Consider the following 22,726-nt stretch of genomic DNA (forward strand, 5'->3'; position numbering starts at 1 on the left):
GAACTGACCCATTTGAACTGAGAGCACAGCAATTTTTTCATCTATGGCAAATCAGTTTATTTTACTAGGATTTATTAGGGGCTTCAAATTTAAGCTTTTTATATTTAAGCCATTTATATATAATCTCAACCTTATGTTGGTTTTACTCACTGCTCCTTCTCCTCTCTGAAAGAGCTCTCTGCTTCTAAAACAAGTTCTCAGCCTGTTTTGCAAGAAGGAAGAACCTGTTGGCAATGGTTATGCTTCAGGTCAGAGTGGGGAACTGAAAAGAAAGTTGTTAATTATTCTTAGGCCAGTGACCATACAAGCTGAGAATGTCTTCAGAAAGAAAATGTGTATATCACTCTAACCAGAATGTACAGAGAGGAGCCTTCTGCCTAATTTAACCCAAGTAATAAAAATATTATATGACCTTTTTACTGTTCAATAAAGTAAGAATGCATAATTCTTTGAATTTAAAAACAAACATTTTGGAGGGAAATTTAAAAATGATACTAAAATTTGTTCATAAGAACTATTCCAAGTTTTATAATATTACCTATTAGAATCAAGCTAAATTGAAATTAAAAGCAGTTTGAATTTTTGTATTTTACTTTTATTTATAAGAAAAGTGTTTTATTTTTTCAGTATAATTACCTATCTGCTTCTACTTGCCATTACTAGTTAAGACATTAAAACCTAATGCTACGACCTATGCCAGACTTATTGAAAGTATGAGACCATTAGATCTCTTTCAGGTATGAGCACATGTAGAATTTTTTAATTGTATCTTTTTAAAATCAGAACCAATTATATCACATAAAAAGTGTAAATTACTGGGGCTCAAGAGACAACTCAGTGCTTAAAAGAGAATACTGCTCTTGGAGTACACAAGTTCAGTTCCCAGAACTGGCATCAGGCAGCTACAGCCTCCAGTTCCAGAGGATCTGACAACTTCTGGACTTATAGGCACCAGCACCCACCTGCGCGCATGCTGCCCCCACCCATAAGACAATTAAAATTACTTTTTAAACAGGTGAAAGCTATTAGATAGACAGACAGACAGATAGAAATAAGTAGATAGATTCCACTCAAAAAGTGAAAGCTAATGCCTGGCATAATTGTACAAACTCAATCCCAGCACTCAGGGGAGGAGACAGAAGGATTTCATCTTTGAAGTCAGTAAAGGCCAGATATTAAGACTGTTTCAAAAAACAAAATAAAAAAGGTGAAGCTGCCGGGCTGTGGTGGCGCACGCCTTTAATCCCAGCACTCGGGAGGCAGAGCCAGGCGGATCTCTGTGAGTTCGAGGCCAGCCTGGGCTACTAAGTGAGTTCCAGGAAAAGGCGCAAAGCTACACAGAGAAACCCTGTCTCGAAAAACCAAAAAAAAAAAAAAAGGTGAAGCTTATTAACTGAAAGGGACTAACCAACAGACATGAAACATGTTTGGAGTAATTATAGCTTTGAGAACTGACTCATGTTTGATTTTATCCCAATTGATATTAAAATTGTACTTCAGAGTACTTCTACTTGGTATTAAATACAGAGTTCAATAACAGGTGTGACAACAACTGGGTTAAACAAAACATATTTGATACTCACTTATATAATTCTGTTAGTGGTGCTGTCAAAATGGCTAATGTTGTCAAGAGGTGGTTGCAATGAGTATGAATTTTAAAAATTTTGTTGTTGTTATACTCATGAGGATTCAAAATTTCCTGTACAGATGTACAAACTGACCATAGTATGTTCTCAGTGCATATTAAGATTGCCGTGACATCAAGTCTATTGGAAAGAGAGAGAAGAAAAGTCATGTTAAATAACATAGTGCTTTTGCCTGTTGTATACACTGTAATCTGTGTGTCCTAAGCATGTGTAAGACAAGAAAGCTATGGTTAGATATCAGAGCCAAGCCAGGAAGTGTCCAAACACCTTGTGGACACTCAGGGATTGGACGGCCCGTCACATCACTACTTTTGGTGATGCCAAGAGCTGCGGTGCTGTTGTGGCAAGCCTCTGGGTTTTGTTTGTTTTCATTTTGTCGTTTTACTTCTTTTTGAGAACTTCATCCAGCAATGCTGCCTGTAAATCATTCCTGCTCCAACTTCTCCTGTGCTCCCTCCCAAATCATGACCTCTACTTTAATTATTATTATTACACATAAGAATACTCCATGAAAAAGGATTTGCTTTTCATTATCAGAATTCTCTTTCAGAAGCAAAATAGGAGCTGGTTGAAAAGAACAATGATCCATTACACACACACACATACACACACACACACACACACACACACACACACACACACATTGTAAGTAAGTATTTGATGGCAGAACACATCTCCATGTCATCCACATGTAAACCATCAGAAAGAACTCGGAAGGTCAGGTAACATACTCTCCTAGGAAGGGGGAGATGAGAAGCCATGACAACCAGAGCACAAGCTGAGATGCCTATAGACTCAGAAATTTCTAAAATTATATTTATTTGTGAAAGAAGACTGTATTGTCTTATTCATCATTTCTATTTCATTCATTTTCATTTCTATTGCTCATGTGGTATTTCTTTAAAATTTTAAGTGCATTTTTATTGTAATCAACACACACTAATTCTACATATTTCTGAGGTTAACACCTCAACCCATGAACACAGTGTGTGAAAGGTATATATACTAGTAATATATAACACATGCATAAATCATATATATGGATTTGGCCATATGTTATATGAAAACTACTAGAGCTTAGTAACCAATGGTAATTATCAATAATTGTTGCAGGAGAATTGTCCATACTGCCATTCTACTATGCCAATAAAGCAACCTTGAATCTAGGATGGAGTCAGCGATTGGCTGACTAGGATTAGCCATAAAGTTCTTGGAGGGCTGCTCCAGAGGACAGGAACAGACTCAGGAGGAGTTGGGGGTGGTGTCTGGTGCAGGAGGTTCTGGAGAATGTAGAAAGAGGGTCAGGCATTCCCTCCACTTTCCCTGCATTCTTCAGGTCTTTATCTCAATTTCCGACTCCCGAGTTTTAATTAAACCAGAATGAATTAGGTAATCATTTCATCTGACAGCTACAAATAATCACTGGCCATTATCAATAATCACTGGTAATTATCAATAACCACCTTTAGGAAGATTTGATTTTTGTTTTATTTACTTCTATTTGTTAATAGTTTCTAATCCAAGATACACACACACACACACACACACACACATTGTGATTTCTGTAATAATGATGGTTAATTTAACTCTCATATACAAATATTTACATATTTTACAGTGAAAGTTTAAAAGGAATAATTCTAGATTTGCATAACACTTTTGTGCAATCATCCAGAACAAAAAAGCCGGTCTCTATCTCACCATTAATTAATTAAATAAATATTACTTATTTCATGAGCTAACAATAAATCTGATAATACAAATATCTCATAACTATGAGCCACATAACAGCCAAAAGCGATTTCTGCTTCATAAAAAAGAGAGTAAATGTATTCTTTAGTCTGAAAAGGAATTTTATATCTACACTTCAGAGTTCTACTCTTTAAAAATAGCTTGATCAGTAATTCAAAACAGCCTGTGCAAAATACCACATTTATGAAACACTGTAGCAGGACCTAAAGGACCTTCGAGTCACAGTGCGCTTTACAAAAACATGATTAGGAAATAATTCCTCCTGCCAAAAACAAAGGAAGAAGGAGGTCTCTAATGCATGTAGGTTCTTTCTAAAATATATCTGAAACCATTATTTCATACCTGAATCCAGGTTTTAATCACATTAGGTTAAGTACCTAAAAAAAAAAAATCTTTTCCCACGTAGCTCAATGTTATATTAAACTAATTTGCATAATATTCACTGCTGAAATACTAGAATCACACTCTAATTCAGTCTTTTATTTAAAACCTAGTGATTTTTGCTTCTCATTTTCATAAATTGGCTTTCAGTAATAAATACAGGGGCAAAAGGAAAATAAAAGGAAAGTCAAGACAATAAATTAAACTGTTTATTACTATTGTTGTTGTTTTTTGTTTTTTTCAAGACAGGGTTTCTCTGTGTATCCTTGGCTGTCCTGGAACTGTATAGACCAGGCTGGCCTCAAACTCAGAGATCTGCCTGACTCTGTTTCCTGAGTGCTAGGATTAAAGATGCCTGCCACCACACTGGGCTAGAGTATGTTTAAAACAAAGTAGTTAGTTTTCTTAGTGAAAACAGGTACTTCGTGCTGAAATCCCTCGGTTGTTTAGTAGGACCAACTCAAGTTTGCTGCTCCATCACAGCGTGGTTGCTGTTTTCGCTGCTACAGGACAGGGCCTTACTGTGCTCTTATCTTATTGTGCACATTTGACCTAGAGTCACACATGGGAACATTTTCTGCCGGCAAAGGGGGTTCTAATACTTGTAAGGGGGAAGAGCAGGGAGGTCAATCGGATCCAAGCTCCACTGTTCCACACAATGCCTCAGGAGAAGCGGCACCTTTCCTCTTGGATGTTAGAAACTCGCTAAACACACAGACTTTGTCTCGAGCTTCGGAAGAGCATTCTGCTTTACAAACTGATCTCTAAAAAAAAAGTCTCCTTGAAGAGCAGCTTTCATTACCTTATCTGTGCAATTCTCTTAGGACTGGGACACGCCCGAGCATATCTGGAGGCTAGTAGACCCAAGGACTTCTCCAGGACCTCTGCTAGAATCTCCTGGGCCAGCTTAGCGGGTAGTATGGTCCAGAGATCATGATGCAGAGCCCAGCTGAAGTAATGCCACATCTGGATGGAGAAGGAGCATCTTTCCCCCTGGCAAAATCATCACACATTAAACAACAGATCACATCTTCCAAAATGTCCATTTGTTTCCTAGGAACCTAATTAGTTCAGGCTGAGAGGAAATCGTTGGAGAGTCTGCTAGATGACCAAGAAAGAATTTTGACAGGATGTTAAACATCCTATTGACAAAGGAACATATGTTTTATTTCAATTACGAATGAGATATTCTAGTGTAACTCCAGACCACAAGCGTAACCTAGCATATTCTTGATCCACCTGGTCTTGGCTTGCCTTTTGAATTTTTCTTTTAAGCACCAGCTTTGTAGTTACTTAACAAGTCGTGCTGATTCTCCAAAATTCAAATCTGTTTAAATTGTTGATGGAGGCACATTTCTCTGAGACTATTAGCATGATTGAGTTAATTTTACAAATCTTTCAGATTCTGTATTATAATGGAACAAGAGGACGGAAAACAAACACATTTGCTAAATCTTAGGCACATTCATAAAGCCAAGTGGGATGCTTAACGATTGAAGAGTACGTTAGTACATTAGGCTTTTCCATTAATGGCGTTTTAACAATAGTTTATGCTAGCAACAGATAAACAGTAATCAAATTTTATACCATTTTGTAAACGTGCGTATTATCATCATTTTACATACTTCCAAAGGGTCAAACTCCCATTTCCCCCATTCCTCCACAGACCCCTCTGTGTGCTAACTTTTGTCTGACTTCAGAAGGAAATTCAGCAGTGACTGGGCCAAAGGGAGCAGGAGGTAAGGAGAGGGCAGCCTGCCTCAAGTGATTTGCAAGCAAGTGTTAATCAGGCAACATGCTGGGGGGGTAGGGAGTATTTGGCATCATTTCTTCAAACCAGATCAAAAGATTATCTGAAATAAGAAGAAAAGAATGCATGCATGCTTCAAATTTAATTTGGTTATGTAAATATATCAAAACATAAGCCATTAAGATTTCCTATTTTATCCCTAGACATTTCTCTTTTGCAATGTGCTATGTCCACTAGCATAGTTTCAAATAAGTGTTATCTAAGAAGTATCTGCTCTTGCCAAGGGCAATGAGTCCCCTGTCCTCCAGCAGCCAGGCTGAGCTACATAACAAGTTCCAGGCCACTCTGGGTCACAAAGGGAAATTCTGTCCCATAAAACAAGCAAAGACAGCCTGCTCTCCTCCTAACCCAAAGTTACCACCTTCTCACACAGATATTTTCTTAACATGGCATTCTTTTGACAGTTACATTGATTATTAAAATATTATAGTTATTAAGATGATAGTGATTGATTTTCAAATGATAATACAAAAATGAGTGGAACTATTATTCTCTGTGCAGAAAACTTGGGCTAAAAGTATTAGAGTTAAGTTTAAACAGAAAGGGATTTAGACTAGGTGTTTTCTGACTTCCCAATTAGATACACCAAATTACTTAATGGAAAAATGTATAAAATTAAAAACAAAGCAAAATTAATGTTCCATTTGCAGTGTGTTCTAAGAACTCTTGTCAAACTAAGAGAGGAGTCTCTAAGCTGGATTCACTGAGAGCTTCAGATGTAAATGAAAAGGACTCTTGAATCCAGCTGATGCTGGAACTGGTGGTGGGGGATGTGGCCTAATAACTGTGTGATCAACAAGACTTCACATAATTTTCAAATACAGAACACCAGCTATCTTTTAGCACAGAGATTTTTTTTTCTGCTCAAAATGTAATATATGCATTTTAAAGACTATAAATTGTTCCATGCTTTTTGGGGAGCTCTGACAAAGCGGCCTTTGTTCTACTTATTCTTTCTAAACGAATACAACTTCAGTGTGCGTGTGTGTGTGTGGGGGGTTCATTAAACTAAATATGACTCAAGTTTTGTGACCCCTGCTTGTTGTCATTTCAAAAGTATTCTGTAGTAAACATCTGTTATTTTTATAAACCCACTGTAACGTAAGCAGATGTGAGCTTTTGCTTAGATTCTCCATCAGGAAACAAGCAGCTGGACTTCATCGTGGAAGCCCCTCAGCATTATCTCTGTACAGATAATTCTTTACTTTTTGACTATTGGAAAACACAATCTTCTAAAATTGAGCAGATGTCAACTATACAAAAAGCTTCATTTTAAACATGCAATCTCAATACCCATTGCACTATCTGACTAATGCTTCAAAGGAGAAGGCCCCAGCTCTTTGCCTCGAGCAGCCTGACATGTTCAGGACATAGAAATGTATGCCTGTAGTTCACTTGCCATCATACAACGCGAGCAGACACTGCTCCCTGGCTTGTAAAGTCTTACTCTTTTTCTCTACTCCGCTGTGCACATGGCCATATGCTGTGGGATGGTCTGTATGTCAAATGTGTTGCTGATTGGTCAATAAATAAATCACTGATTGGCCCGTGGCCAGGCAGGAAGTATAGGCAGGACAAGGAGGAGAATAGAGCTGGGAAGTGGAAGGCTGAGGCGGAGAGACACTGCCAGCTGCCATGATGACAAGCCGCATGTGAATATGCCGGTAAGCCACGAGCCATGTGGCAAGGTATAGATTAATGGAAATGGATTAATTTAAGCTGTAAGAACAGTTAGCAAGTTAGCTGTAACCAATATAAGTCTCTGTGTTTATTTGGTTGGGTCTGAATGGCTGTGGGACTGGCGGGTGTCAGAGATTTGTCCTGACTGTGGGCCAGGCAGGAAAACTCTAGCTACAGCCATAGGTTCCTCTGAGATCTCTCTTCAACCCTTCATCTCCAGTCAGCCATGCATCATCTCTTTCCTCTTAAAAGAAGCTTTCTAAAATGTAGTCTGTTCCACAGATCAGCTGACATGATGGGGGAGGGAGAGGAGGAGAAAGGGATTCAATAAGTGGGATACAACTGTGTCAGGTACACCAGTCATCAAAACAGTCCAAAATCCTGGCTATTTTCTGAACCATCTTATTTTCGGTAAATAGGACAGTAGTATCATTTTTCTTCCTATGCATGAATAAGAACTGTTAACTCTGCAATTAAATTGTAACTACTGATCATGTAAGTATATGGAAGCTCAAGTACTGTGTAATCACAGAGTAACAGTTCCTTTATTTCTGTCTTTGAAGCTAAAGCCTTGCCATAAGATCTAAGAGACGTGTGCTACATGGTAATTCGTTTTGTTTTGGTAAATACTCAGTAACTCCAATAACAGGTTCTCAGTGCACACACTTCTTTACACTGTACTGCTCTTCTGGTCCCTGATTGGCAAAAGAAGAAACACATATCCTAACTACATACTGCGATGATACCTGTTCCTCACTGTAAACATCTTAAAAGGTTGTTTATTAGTACCTGGGCATATTGAAATAGTGTGAAACACGATGGTTCCACTTTCTGTCACTCTGTTTACCTCAAGGCAAGTTGAGTCTGGGATGCTGTCAGGAGAGGGGCGACCAGGACTTTCATTCTTATCTCCGGCCGCCAGCCATACTTGCCACCTTCTCCCTCTCCGCTCCCTGCTACACTAATATTTGAAATACAGCGGGTTTGAAAATTATGTATGGATGCTCTTGCAAAGAGAAAAACTATCTGGGGAGGGCTCAAAAGAGATGAAACAGCCTGAGGAAGCAGGAAAGTCGCTAAGAGATTCTTATTAGTGGGTTATTAGCGGCCGCTGTTTTTAAAACATCTATGATATCTCAGGCACAAGTACAGCCCGTGCCTAGGGATGGCAAGAGTGATTGCCAAATAAAAGCCCACTCTCTTTTCTAAATACTCCATAGTGGTTCAGACAGTCAAGGAAAATGAAAATCATAAGCTGTGATCCAGAAGAAAGGGTATGATGGAACAGCTAATAAAGATGAGTCTGATCATTGAAACTTTTAAACCTCAAAAATATATTTTTAAATATATATAAATACTTTCGCCTAGCATGGAAGTAATTTCAAATATTATATGATCTATATACACTCTGTGGGACTGAATGGGAAAAAAACTAATGAAGCCTGGTCATGAATAATTTTAATTGGTTCTTAATTTGGTTATGCTGGGGAATTATTTGGGCTTTAATTTGGTAGGTATTTGGGATTTCAAAACATGAGCTAAATGAAAACAGTGGAGCATAAAGTGTTAAGATGGGTCTTAAAATGTGCTCTTAAGAATGAGAAGTAAAAAATAAGCATAAAAGTAAAGCTGCTTAATAACAAGTATTTATTAAACAAGATGGAAATACACAATAAGAAAAGACATAAGGACACCTATAACTGGAAGCTTTGGGAAAAACACAAAGGATTGAGCTTAGCTCTTGTTATCTCTGAGTTGTCATTGAATCTCATTATATCCCAATTCACACAGTGCTGCAATCCTGCAACTCAAATCAAGTTATTTTTACTTTTAAGCAGAAGGAGAGTTCTGACGTCTAATTTATTTCAGGTTTCCAAAGACAGTGTTTTTCCTAAATACAAATTCAATATTTAAAAAATATTATCCTAACAGCCTTCGTGTTTTAGTAATATGGAGCTCATGTTTCTAATTAGCCAGAAAGCAGGTAGGCAGTAAAACATATTTGTGTAAAAAGGACGAATAGTAAACTTAACTTCACACCTCATAAAAAGCTTTGTAGTCATCCCAGTGGTGGCTCTCAGCATCCTGTAAAATGCTTGTAGCACAAAGTCTGACGCAGTAGTCCGTAACCTGAAACTGTAGAGTGTTGATGAATTCCTGATATCGCTGGACAGGCACCAGGAATATGGGTCTGTTCAGAGGGAATGATCAAAGAGACAGAGATTTAAGGCCTGTGCGGTAGGAGGCAACAACCTCCAGCACTACAAATGGTTTTCATTATTAGATATCAATCATTCATTTCCTCCCAAAGCTGAAGGCTGTATCCACATTCACTTTCCAAAAAGAAAAGTGGGTGGGGGGAGTTTGCCTTTGTTTTTCAAGTCCTTTGAAAACGTACATCTGCTGTTCTACAAATATGCACTTCAACTTGAGACAAACTGTATTGTCAATACATCATTCAAAACTAAAAGTATTCTTTGTAAGCCTGTTATTAGAGATCAGTGCATTATTTAGGCATTAGGTTATCATTATTACTGAAGAGCAACATGCACTTCTCAGAATCAACTTTTCTAAAGCTATCACACATCCCATAAACACTCTTTTTATTTTTTAAAAGTTGTAATTTTGTAGATGTCAATTATCTCATAAACTGCTTTAAAATAGTCTACTGAAATGAAGTGATTTCTGGCATATTTTGTTTATAAATTCAAGTATGAATCACAACATCTGACTACTTATGAGAATTAAAGAAATAACATAACTGTATCCTACATTGAGCCAAGTTTATTTCGCTTTTATCTTCAGCTATTTATATCCCACTTCCTTGTTTCGTAGCTAGGAGACTATGCAGGCTGAATAAAGAGCAGAGAAGGGGTTCTTGGGTTGCACTGGACTGGTGAGTCCACATGCTCCTTCCAAGGAGCCATGATAAGTTCTACAAAATTCAAACATAACCAGAAAGACCACTTGATAGCACCCATGGCAACTTTTATCTCCATACCGAAAACATATTGTATTTTAGACTACTAGTGCATGAGAATTAAGATTGGCAGATGCTTCCTCTTCAAATATTATGGATAGTTTATTACTAAATAGATGTCCTGCAATATGTTTACACTAGGCACAAGGATAGATTAAAATGCATTTATTCACTACTGCAGTTCCTCACAGCCTGTTGGATTAGAAGCAGAATCGAGAAGTGAATATTTCACAAATGTTTATATGTGGGACAGAAACAAGTGTAATTTCCCTTTTCTATGTGGTCAGCTTAATGTGCCTCATGAAAGGGATGCAGTAAAATTCTTATCATAGCAACATGCAGAACATGGCTGCCTTCTTTTGTGCATGTCTTTAACAGAGGTTCCTTTGTTATCATCTACATATCTAGTTTAATGTAACCCATATTTGACCTTTTAAACATTTCCTAATCAAGAAAGATGAAAATAATCCATTATATTATTATTTTCTCCTCAATGATTTACATCAGCATTTTAATTCTCTGAAATCTGAAGAACGCCTGTGTCCTTGAGCATGAACATCAACTTAATTTAAAAGACACTCACTTCCTAGTTGTCTCTCTCATCAGATTAACATACTGTGTAAAACGCTGGGAGACGTAGGCTGCCGTGGAGAGGAGAACGTACAGGTTCTTCAGGGGTGCTCTGGAAGGAACCTCCCTGCCTCTCTCGTGCAGTCTCTCCAGGACAGCTGTTGCCACTTTACAGCAGGCCTCCACGAGGTTCCCTCTAATTTCCTGAAGAGAATCATCTCTGCATGCCAGAGCCAGTGGAAGCATTGTGTCAAGCTTTTCCATGATGTCAGAACAAAACTAGGAAGAAATAAATGTGGCGCTGAGTTATTTGTATTCTGACAGCACCATGTAATTTATGTGCAGTGGAGCCAAATTCCTAAATAATGAATTTGGCATCAAGCATAAATATAATGACGCAGCTTTGTAACAATCAATTTCTCAGTTGTAGAAAGTTAAATGTTTCATGTCAAATAAGGAAATACCAAAATGATGTCTCTCTATATATAACCTTCAAACCTTATGCTCACCAGACAGACATGAAAAGCTCAGAGCAGCTTTCATGGCAGTACCTTTATGTGTATTCAACAGAACTCAAAATATATGTATCCTTGATATTAACTTCACATTACTTTTGAACTTTCCCTAATTGACTTCTACTAAATTTCCATATGTAAACATATTTGACTAGATAATACACAGAATATCAGTTTGCCTTAAATAATCCACAAGCAACAGAAACAACTCCATGAAGGACCAGCCTTCATAATATCCTTCCCAGGGGCTCAGAAGCGAAACTATGAACAGTGAAATTTATTTTCAGGAAATGAATCTAAGTCAGTCTATTTTATTCCTCTGGGATAAAATCCTATCTACACAGCTACAGTTCCATACTCAAGCCTAGTTCCTTTCTTCCTTGATTTGTCTCTACCTTTATCTGCTGTCCTCTCTAAGTTCTATCTTAATTCTCTCATCTTAGTTCTGCCTCATCTAGGTCCTTCTCATTTCGTTCTTACCCACCTAGTACTTTCCCATCTGGCTCTTCCTCATCCTCCATCCTGACCTCCAGTTCTCTAGTCAAAAATCCTCTCCAGCCAAAATCCTCAATATCCTCTCTTTGTTCTCCTTATACCTCAGTGTCCCGTCGTGTCCTTGTCCTGTCCCGTCCCCATCCCTGTCCGTCCGTCCATCTGCCCCCCCACCCTGCTCTGAGGTGTTCAGTTATAAACCCAAGCCATAGTGATCCTCTGGCAGTGCAAGATCACCAGTCTTGAATTCTTACAGGATCATAAAAGCAGGCAATGGCCGGTAGGCTTTCTTTTACAACCCAAATGAGTGAAAATGATTGGTTAGTCAAGAAAGGGAATTTGCGTGCTCAATCTATATTCCTAGAAGTGGTTAGATAAGAAATTAGGAGTCTATTAGTAAGGCTGTAAGGAAGGAGGTTCTCACTCTAAATTGCACAAGAAATAAAGCTATCCGGGAGGATGGGAGGATAGGATGAACACCTAGGAGACAGGTGTTGTTTCATTTGGCCTTGGATACTTGATAGGTATTTTAGATAAATACTCTGGTATGAGTTCTTGGAAGCATGCATAGCATTACAATAAAATCATTGTAGGAACCAGCTAATATATATACAAAAGCTAAAATATCACCAAGACTTCTTAAGCCATGGCTTGACCTTTGGAGAAATCCTTGACTTTTCCAAGTAGTAGCTTTTGTGACAGTAGCTGGGTTCTGTTATGTTTACCTGCGGCTTGCAGCACTCTTATGGGTAAGGAGCCAGGATCTTCACCCTTCGGAAGTGTGTCTGTCTCCACTGTTTACTATGTATCTGGTCTCGTTAATGGTAGAGGGGCTGTAGGCACAGCCTGCTCTGCACATGATCAGCCAAGAGAGCTCCCCCAGGGAGAGCTCTGGAGCCTCGGGGTGGCAGAAGGAGAGAGTAAGGACTTATAAAAACACCCATCACTGGCTGCTGATCCACAGCGGGTGAACGCACAGTATCTGTAATGACTTACTTCATATTTCCTGGGCAGGTTCTGTTGACTTTCAACACAGATGGGATATTCATTTAGGTGGAAAGATTTTATACGTTCACAGAAAAATAAGATGGCGTCCCCTTTAACCTGCTAAACTTCTATGTCATTCCAGCTCTGTCAACACTCCCCAGCTCACTGAGCCCCTCTGTGGGTTACCTCAGAATAAAGGGGTGGATGCCAGCAAAGAGACACACGTCCTTTTTGGTAGTTCTGGGCTATAGACACCAGAGAAGAAAACTAGTATGACTAGCTTTCTAGGGCTTTCTAGGGTACCAGGCCCTTTCCAAGGCACTCCATCAGTTGACCTAAGGGCTACTTTTACAATCCTTACATTTGCAAAGAGTAAGAATAAATAAAAGTGATGCCACACCTGCCAGCAGCAGTCTGGAGCAATCTCCTTTGGTACTTGCCTTGGCCACTTTCTTTGGTTGTTCCTCCTCAGGAAATGCGTGACCTTCTCGCCAAACTTTCGGGACAGTTACAAGGTTTATAGCGTAGCTCACACCTGAGGATCTTTCTGTTTGCTCTTGTTGGAGGACTTTTGTGGAAAATCCTTCAATGGCTGCTGATATGGAGTGTGCCATGACAAAAGAGATTTCTTTAAATGCATTTTTCCAGCCAAACTCTGGTAAAGTAGCCTGAAATATACATGCGTATAAAATCATATTCATATTAATTTTAACTTAGGAACAAATATTTTGACATAAAATTATTACTTTCATTCAACATATTGAATGCAGGCATCCTTTGACACAGTCTGAAAGCCATCCTGACAACCTGAAGAATATTACCTTGTGAATGAAGCAATACACACAAACAAGTACATTCTTTACACACCACAATATACTGACATTTCACTTTAATTCCTCAGTGGATTTAATCAAAAACCCTTTTCAAAATTTAATCTTTTAAGTATAGTTCAATAAAACCATCTTTAACGAGAGCTGAAAGCTACAGTTACAGCCTATACATAAAACAACCTTTAAATTCAATACATTTAATAAAGTCTAAATTAGATTTTTATAGTCTTTTTACAGTTTATTGTTAACAAGAATTGCAACATAAGTTAGCATTTAATATTCAATCTTTGATTTCTCCTTTAATCTCAGGATTCCAGACAAGCTAAAAAAGGAAAACAGCAATAAAATGAATTTCTCAGAGAAAGCACACATTGAACTTTTCTGGTTTTAACTTGCTTAAAATTTTATTTTGTCTCTCCTTCCAAAAGAGGGGTAGGCACTTTGTTTTGTTGCAAGAAATGGGGAAGTAAAGTGGTCTGCATTGCTTTGTATGCGGGAGGAGCATCACTGAGATCATAACCATTCTGTTTTTCTTTAGTGGCTTCACAGTATATTTTTATTATATAGTCTATACTCATATGCAGCTTCTTCAGATAGCTTTTCTTTCTTTTACTTTATTTCACATTTTAACTTTTTTAATCCTATATATTGTGATCATATTCTTTCCTCCTTCTATCCTCTCAGATCTTCCACCTCTTCCAACCCAACTTCATACAGTTTCTTTCTCTTACAACAAAATGAAAATTGAATGTTGTAACCTTGAAGTTCCAATTTACTTTCATTACTGTGATAAAACACCATGAACAAATGCAACTTAGGGAGGGGAGGGTTTATTTGGCTCACACATGCCAATCACAGCTGATCATTGAGGGGGGTCTGAGCAAGAACCTGGAGACAAACATAAGCAGAGAACACATGAAGGAGTGTTGCTCACTGACTTACTCTCTGTGGCAGGCTCAGCTTAGTTTTTAATACAGCCTATGACCAGAGGTGGTGCTGCCCACAAAGGCATGCCTTCTCCCACATCAATCATCAATCAAGAAAATGCCTCACAAACTCATGGACAGGCTAATCTGATGGAAGCAATCCTTCAGTTAAGTTCCCTCTTCCATGACAAAAACTAATTGACACAATTGGTTTAATTTTTTTTATTTTAGTTTGGTCTCATATGGAAATATATCTGTAAATATAGATGTCCCTCCCTCAAGTTCCTTGATGTTCTCTAAAGCACTAAAACCATGAGTAGTAAGTAGCCTAAACTATGCTTAGAAATAGAGCTGTTTTAGCAGATCCTCTTTGTATTAACATGTCACCTTCCAAATACGGAAGACTATGGGCTTAGGGCTAGAGAAATGACTCAGCAATTGGAGTGCTTACTGCTCTTGCAGAGGATGGAGTTCAGTTCCCAGCACCCATATCTGGTGGCTCACAACCTCCTTGTTTTCTGGCTTTCTCCAGCACCTGCACACAGGTGCACATAACACTCTCCTAACCACTAATATAATACACCTAATAATACACTTTATTAGTAAATCTAATAAAATATTTTTAAAAGTAGATCCTGAGTCACTAAATCACCGATTGATCTTTTGCTTTTCTTGATATCAGAGTTTTTAGTTACAAGACTGAGTTGAACTGGGCAGTTTCTATGTCCCTCTCAGTCAAAGACTTCTGCAATCAGGACCTGTGAGAAGGCTCAGTGGGGTAAGGCATGGGCAAATGAACTTGCTATGCAAACTCAACGACCTCACTTTGAGCCCTAATCCCACGGTAGAAGGAAAAAACAGACTCCTGAACGTCATCCTCTTATTTTCACTGGTGTATCCTGGCACATACGCATTTTCACTTGCACTTGCACATACACGCACATGCACACACACACACACACACACACACACACACACACACACACACACACAAACGAATCATAATAAACCTATGAATTACTAAGATTAAAATCATTAGCCTAATGTTTTGTATGTTTATCCAATCCAACATCATTTTAACACATTTTATACAAATATAGAAAATAATAGATGGTTTATATAGAACTTATGAGTCTACAACTCTGTAGTCAAAATAACCACCCCTGTTTTACTATAGTTAAATGCAACTGAACTTTCCTGTCTAAAATTTATTTGATCCTTTAGCAACATAGAGCTGAAATAAGTCTGTCAATTGTATTTGGGTACAATTAACCAATAACTAAATCTCCTTACTTATAAGTGAAGGTCAGAGGACAACTTTCAAGAATACGTTTTTCCTTCCGCCTGGGATGTGGGCATCAAACATAGGTCATTAGAGGTAGAAAAATTACAGTCTGTGGCATAACAGTAACTCTTTGAAACATGTTAATGATAAAAATGTTAAAGGAAACTACCTCCATAAAAATGAAAAGCAATAAACAAAAGCCCTGGTTTGTTTGCTTGCTTATATCTCTATTGGAGCACAAATACTCATTAAAATCTTCCAATCATGCAAAGAACATATTTGGTAGAAATTGTGACTGATTGCTGTGGCTGTAGTCACTGTTCCTATCCCTGTCCATGCTTTCTTCTCTGCCTGCATGGGGATGATCTTTTCCTGTGGTAATTGATATGTGACTGTAATATGCTGGCCATATGAATTCCCCTCCAAGTATGAGAAACAAAGACATAAATCACTAGTCATACAAAGAAAACTGCAAACCTCTACACACTGACACCATCTTCTAAAAGTCTATGTTTTCATGAAAGATTGCTTATTCTCTTCCCATCTGATATTTGGCATCACACACATTCCAGTTAAAATAAAGAACATTTGTTAGTTAATCCAAGAAAACAAGAAAGAACTGAGTGGCTTTCTTTTCAGTGCACAACAGTTTGGAATTATTGAACTTTATTTTCTATTACATAATGCTAGATTCACGCTGAGCTTGATTTTCTTCTTGTTGTTATTGTTGCTGTTGAAGCACTATATATACTTTAGAGTATTCCTGACCATATCCCTTGCTTTCTAGATTGGGGACTGGGAACTGTTATAAATTATACAGACTTTGGTCTTTTAAAATATTTATGCAGCATATTACTCAGGATTAATTGAGAAAGCAGAAACCATGTAAGAAATTCAAAAGGAAGAGTTTAATGTAGGGAACTAATTGCTGTTATGGCTTGAATGGGCAAAGTTTCTCTACAGCAGTGGTTCTCAACCTGTGGGTCACAACCCCTTTGGGGGTTCAATATCAGATATTTTGCGTATCAGATTTACATTACGATTCATAACAGCAGAAGAGTTTTAGTTAAGAAGTAACAATGAAATAATTTTATAGTTGGGGGTCACCACAACACAAGGAACTGTGTTAAAGGGTCACAGCATCAGAGAGTTGAGAACCACTGTTTTACAAAGTCAAGCTTGCACACTCACTCCCAGGAAGTGGTCTTTTCTGGGGAGGCTGTTGAAATGTTAGAAAGTAGAGCATAGTAAGAGGATGTAGCTCACTAAGGAATGTCCTTGGGTTGTATTGATTTGGGATGCTTCCTGTCCCAATGTCTGCTTCCTGTTTGTCCTAATGATGTGAACAGGCTCCTGCTGACGTGGACTGAGCTGCTTCTGCTATCATACTTCTCCCACACCCATTCTGGGATGAAATCTGAACCCGTAAACAAATACATTCTTCTTTCCTTAAGTTACTTGTATTGGGTATTTTGTTGAGTGAAGCATAGGTAACTAACAGTGACCCAGGTGACGGAAGAAGGGCAAAGCCAAGCCAACTGGGAAGCACAACACAGCAGCAAACCATAACCACACCCAGGACTGGAAAAGCAAAGCAAAGTCACTGTCCTCTGAGAGACCGAGGCTGTCAACAGAGGCCAAATCAAGGCACAGCTGCCCAGGGGGCTCCAATCACACGCAGAATGTGGTGTGGCCAGGAGTCACAGCATTGCCACGGGATCACAGAGCTGGGGGATAGGGAATTTTAATTTTTTTCTCTGCAACTTCTGCACTCCAATATTTCATCAATACCTTTAATTATACAGACATTCCCACAATCCAGAAAGCATGAGAGCCTGGTAGACACAATTCTCTACAGTACAGAACAGAATAGAAGCATAGCAATGAATCCTGAACAAGTAAACAAAGAGATTCATTCAAACCTTCATGCCTTTCCTTTGAAAATCGGCATTTTATCACTTTTCAATGGTTATCTATAGTTCACATTCTCAAAATACAGATCCTGAGCCAAAATGGGAACAAAAAATTCTTGACTTCTGTTTTCATACCATTCTTATGAACCTGATTGTGCAAGAGAACAATGACCCAACTTTATTTTTGTTAAAAACATTTTTAACTTGTTAGCTTATATTACTTGTATAAATTAATGGGTCTTGTTATGACATCTTCACATACTTATCCAAAGTATTTTGATCATATTCATTGTTATTCTCGTTTCATATTTTCTTTTACCCCTTACCTCTAGCTAGTCCTCCATTACTCCTGTTAGACCCCCTTCTGCTTAAAGTCTTGTCTAATCTAGAATCCACGCTCTGAGCGAAACATCCATTTGTCTTTCCGAGACTTGCTTATTCACTTAATGTGATAATCTCTAGCTCCATACACAAACAAAGTAAACTGAGTAAACAAACACAGACCAGGTCAAACTGTCATGTCCCTTCAGCCTATCATCTTTATTTTCATTTTAACAGCCTTGTGTCCACAATGCATCATGTCACTTTGTTCTTTATTAATGAATAAATCTGTTGTGTATCTTCTACATTTTTCATCCATCCATTTTACTGCCTGATTCCTAGGATGATGCTATAACTTGGCGATTGCTAATGGAGGCATAACAAAATGAGTAAGTAGCTATCCCTACTGTGTGGTGACTTAGATTCCTCCTTGTATACAGCCAGGAGTGAGTGGCACAGGAAGGTCTCATGGTTAGGTGTAGCTGTTCACTCCACACTGATCTCCATTGTGGCTGGCCTAATTTACATTCCCCCAACGGTGTATAAGGATTAGTTCCCAGTACCCTTGTCAGCATCTACTGTTTAGTTACTTGATGGTAAGACTTCTGGATTTTTGCCTACAGCTTCTGAGGAAATTTCAATCAAGATTATTTGGGAGTAAAGGGAAAACTCAGATATTTTGATTCACAATAGACTCACAGAAATGTAAACTTGTTATATGTGAATAAAAAGTCTCACCTCTTTGACTGGTAATAATGGCTCTGGAGGAATGTTGGTTTCATTTGACGTATGTTTCTCTACCATGGCTTCCCTATCAGATTTTTCCAATATTCCTAAGCAAAGAGAAGAAAACAAATACAAAATCATTAATTTAAAAAGAACAAACTGGGGTTGGAGGGATGGCTAAGTCATTAAGAGCACTTATTACTCTTCTCGAGGATCCAGGACTGTTCCAGTACTTCAGGAAGTTCAAAGCTAACTGTAACTCCAGTTCCAGGGAATCGGATGCCCGTTTCTGTCCTTTGCAGGCACTGAAAGCATGTGATGCACACACATGTACTCTGGCACACACACACACACACATACATATTAACAAATAAATCTTTTTTCAAAAGAACCAACTATTCTAGTGTGATTAACATACTAATTACATAGAAGAGCAATATACAGTAGATACATACACATAAACATATACATATGTGGATACACAGGGAATAGACTCAGTAGGATACTGACTGGGGCAGTATTACAATTATGGAGGCATATACAAGATAGAGACTCCTTTTAAATACACAACTTGATGAAATTTGTATGATTGCAATTATATTCATATTTGGCATACATGCATGTGTAATCTGCAGAATAAAGATCCTTCCTCTGCACTCATGTTGACAATACAGGACGACATAAGAGTAGAAAATAAACATTAACTTCTTTGTTAATTTCAAAAGTTAAATTCTGTCTGGTCTGGTGGAACAGGCTGGAAACACTTCATGAGTCTGAAGTCAGCTCGGGCTGCACAGAAGTAACAGTTTAGAGTTCTACACTTAAAACTGGCGGGGTTACATAAAATACTAACATTTTCTCAAAAGAAGGGCTGGGGAAACAACTCAATTGATAAAGAGCTTGCTGCACAAGAATGGGGACCTCACTTTGATCCCAAGCATCCACACCAGGGGCTCTTGACTACAATCTCAGCACTGAGAGGCAGATACAGAGGATCCTAGGGGGCTTTCTGGCCAACTAGTGTAGTTCAACTGTAATGTGCCAGATTCAATAATCTGGTGGCTCTGCAAAATGGCTGAGCAAGTAAAGGTGCCTGCCTAATGACCTCAGTTTAATTCCCATGACCTAAATCATAGACATAAAGGACTCCTGAAAGTTGTCTCTGATTTCCATATGTGTGCTGTGGCATGCACACATCCACACATACTGGCACACCTGCACAGAGACACATAAACACAAATGCAAAATTTAAAACAGTTGGAGAGAAATTGAGAAAGACACCCAATGCTGACTTGTAACCTCTACTTGCACATAAAATCATGCACATGTATCTGCACACATGAGCATACACACAAATACATACACACACACACACACCATCATCATCATCATCAAAGAACAAAATGCCTAAAAAGACAACAGTAGATCAGGAGAATAAGTATGCTTTTAGTAATTATTACCAATGGTTAATTTGAAAAACAAAAACCTGGGACAGACATGGAGAGACATAATCACTAACTCTTAAAATGGAATTATTTTTGCAATGTTAAGTTTTATAATGAATGAAATCTTTTCATGGTAGGAGAGAAGACCTTCAAAATGTAGTAAATAAATACAAGAAGAAAACTTACCACTTTTCCATCAAGATTGCATTAAATAAATAATTTAGCATTTACCTTTTTGTGGCTTGGAATTAGTATGGGGTGATAAATTACATACTATAATCCCATTTTTCTTTTCTTTTACTAGCCTTCAAGGAATTTTAAGAACTAGATTCTCTGTATTCTCTAACCACATTGGTGATTTTCTCAGTAGAGACTAACCAATAAATTCATTTAGTAGATGGGTGTTGTTTTCCTCTTGAATGTGGTTCTATGAATTTAAGTGTGAATATGTTCTAAGAAACAGAATGTCCAGAAAGATATAACACTTGTGTATTCTGAATATAATAAAGGAATGCCTACTTAGGTAATAACACCTCTGCTTCTGTTTGGTTAAGTGTCCCTCAAATGACCTGCAGGGTAAAGCCTTGGTCCCTAGCTTCCAGAGCTATTAAGAAGTGGTGAATCAGTTAACAGATGGGTTGTAGTGGAAGAAAGTTAGGGTCACAGAGTTCTGCCCTTGAAGGACATATTGGATCTCTGCAAGAGCAGCAAGTACTCTTAACCACCGAGTCATCTCTCCAGCCTCTAGTTCTCCTATGTTTAACATCTTATGGTGATGTTGTATATTTGTGCAACTAATAAACCGATATTAAAACATTATTACATATGTTTACAGTTTCCCCTAGGATTTGCCCTTTGTGTTAAATGATTCTATGGACACTGTCAAGTTCATGTCTCTACCACGAATGTGTCATATGGAATAGTTTCACTGTTCTAAAACCCCCTGTATAACCTGTGTAGTATTCCTTTCACCTTTCCCTGGCAATGTAGATAATTTCAGGGTTTCTGTGGTTTTGTCTTTTGCTAATACCACATAGTTGGAATCGTACAGTATATAATCTTTTTAGATTGCCTTCTTTCACTTAACAATATGCATTCTTGGTTCCTCCATATCATTTCATGGCTTGAGAATCTTATTTTTATTGATGAATAATATTCCATTATATTGATATACCACAGATTGTTTATTGACTCACCTACTGAGGAACATCTTAGTTGCTTCCAAATTCTTGTAATTATGAATAAAGCTGCTATAAACATTCATAGGCAGGTTTTTGCACGGACATAAGTTTTCAACTCATTTGGATAAACACCTGGAAGTGCAATTACTCGATCATATGGTAAGACTATGTTTAGCTTTGTAACACAGTGCCAAATGACTAGCAAAGATGCTCTATCATTTTACATTCCTAGCAGCAATGAGCAGAGTTACTTTTGTGCTACATACTTGCCAGAAAGTTGTATTTTTAGCATTCTTTGGATTTTTGCCATTCTAATAGGTGTACAGTAATATCTCATTTTAATTTGCATTCCCATGGTGACGTACTATTTTTTGCATCTTTTTTTTCATATGCTTAGTCACCATCTGTCATCTTTGGTCAGATGTCTGCTCAGATATTTTATGTATTTGAAAATCAGGTTGCTTGTTGTCTTGTTGAATTTTAAAGGTTCTTTGTATATTTGGATATGAATCCATTATCATACATGTTTTTTGCAACTCTTATTTTTAGTTTGTGTCTTTTCATCTTCTTTCTGAACATGACTATTTATTTAACAATTCTACATAAGAAACTTACCTTCCAGATAGAGTAGTGCAAATATAAGACACAGCCCAAGAAAGTTTCCCAGAGTCCAAGAAAATTTGCCATACCATCATGCTAACAAATGAAGTAGAGAATGCAAAATGTTCATCAATGAATACCTAATTAAATTATGCATAACAATGGAAAGCTCCTCATCATGTATAGCAAATATGATTATGATTAGCATATAGACTTCATCAAGTTGTATATTCATAGGAGCTCTATATCTTGTATACACCTGCATCATTTTAATATTGGCAACAATCAACATCTTACTGCATATATTCCCTGTATAGTCATATGTTTCTATGTTTAGGTATGTGCATCTACTCTGTGTCCAGCTTTTCTACACCATTATCTTAACCTGCTTGAACCTGAACATGTTAATCACATCTAGAATGGTTGACACTTTTTTTCTTAAGATTTATTCTTTTGATGTGCATGTGTGTGTTTTATAGCATATGTATGTACACCATACACATGCACAGCCTGCTAAAGCCAGAAGAGGTCATTGGATTCTCTGGAACTAGAGTTATAAGCAGTTGTGAGCTGCTCAAGCTGGGTACTGGGAACTGAACCTAGGTTTTCTGGAAGAGCAGCAAGTGCTCTTAATGACTGAGTAATCTCTCTAGTCCCAGTTGGTTCTTTTAGAATTAATGACTTTG

The 22,726-nt window shown here is 37.9% G+C and overlaps 1 protein-coding gene across 6 annotated transcripts in view; it reads right to left on the reverse strand.

The window, feature by feature from the left end:
* Nucleotides 1–22,726, reverse strand: part of Kiaa0825 (KIAA0825 ortholog) — a 433,759-nt gene that overhangs the window by 304,291 nt on the left and 106,742 nt on the right. For 5 of the 6 annotated variants that reach the window (XR_008219664.1, XR_008219665.1, XM_052743698.1 and 2 more), the window contains 6 exons: nt 18,827–18,921; nt 13,254–13,481; nt 10,833–11,098; nt 9,310–9,460; nt 4,582–4,772; nt 1,584–1,766 (listed from right to left, as the gene is read on the reverse strand). Coding sequence is in view for 4 of the 6 variants with exons in the window: in XM_052743698.1 (XP_052599658.1) it covers nt 1,584–1,766; nt 4,582–4,772; nt 9,310–9,460; nt 10,833–11,098; nt 13,254–13,481; nt 18,827–18,921 (1,114 nt within the window). In the remaining 2 variants the exon portion in view is untranslated. The remainder of the gene's footprint in view (nt 1–1,583; nt 1,767–4,581; nt 4,773–9,309; nt 9,461–10,832; nt 11,099–13,253; nt 13,482–18,826; nt 18,922–22,726) is intronic. The other variant, XM_052743697.1, reaches the window with a different exon arrangement.

The sequence above is a fragment of the Peromyscus californicus genome, unplaced genomic scaffold (assembly GCF_007827085.1).
Source record: "Peromyscus californicus insignis strain IS unplaced genomic scaffold, ASM782708v3 Scaffold_18__1_contigs__length_77618521, whole genome shotgun sequence".
NCBI classification, from domain to species: Eukaryota; Metazoa; Chordata; class Mammalia; order Rodentia; family Cricetidae; genus Peromyscus; species Peromyscus californicus.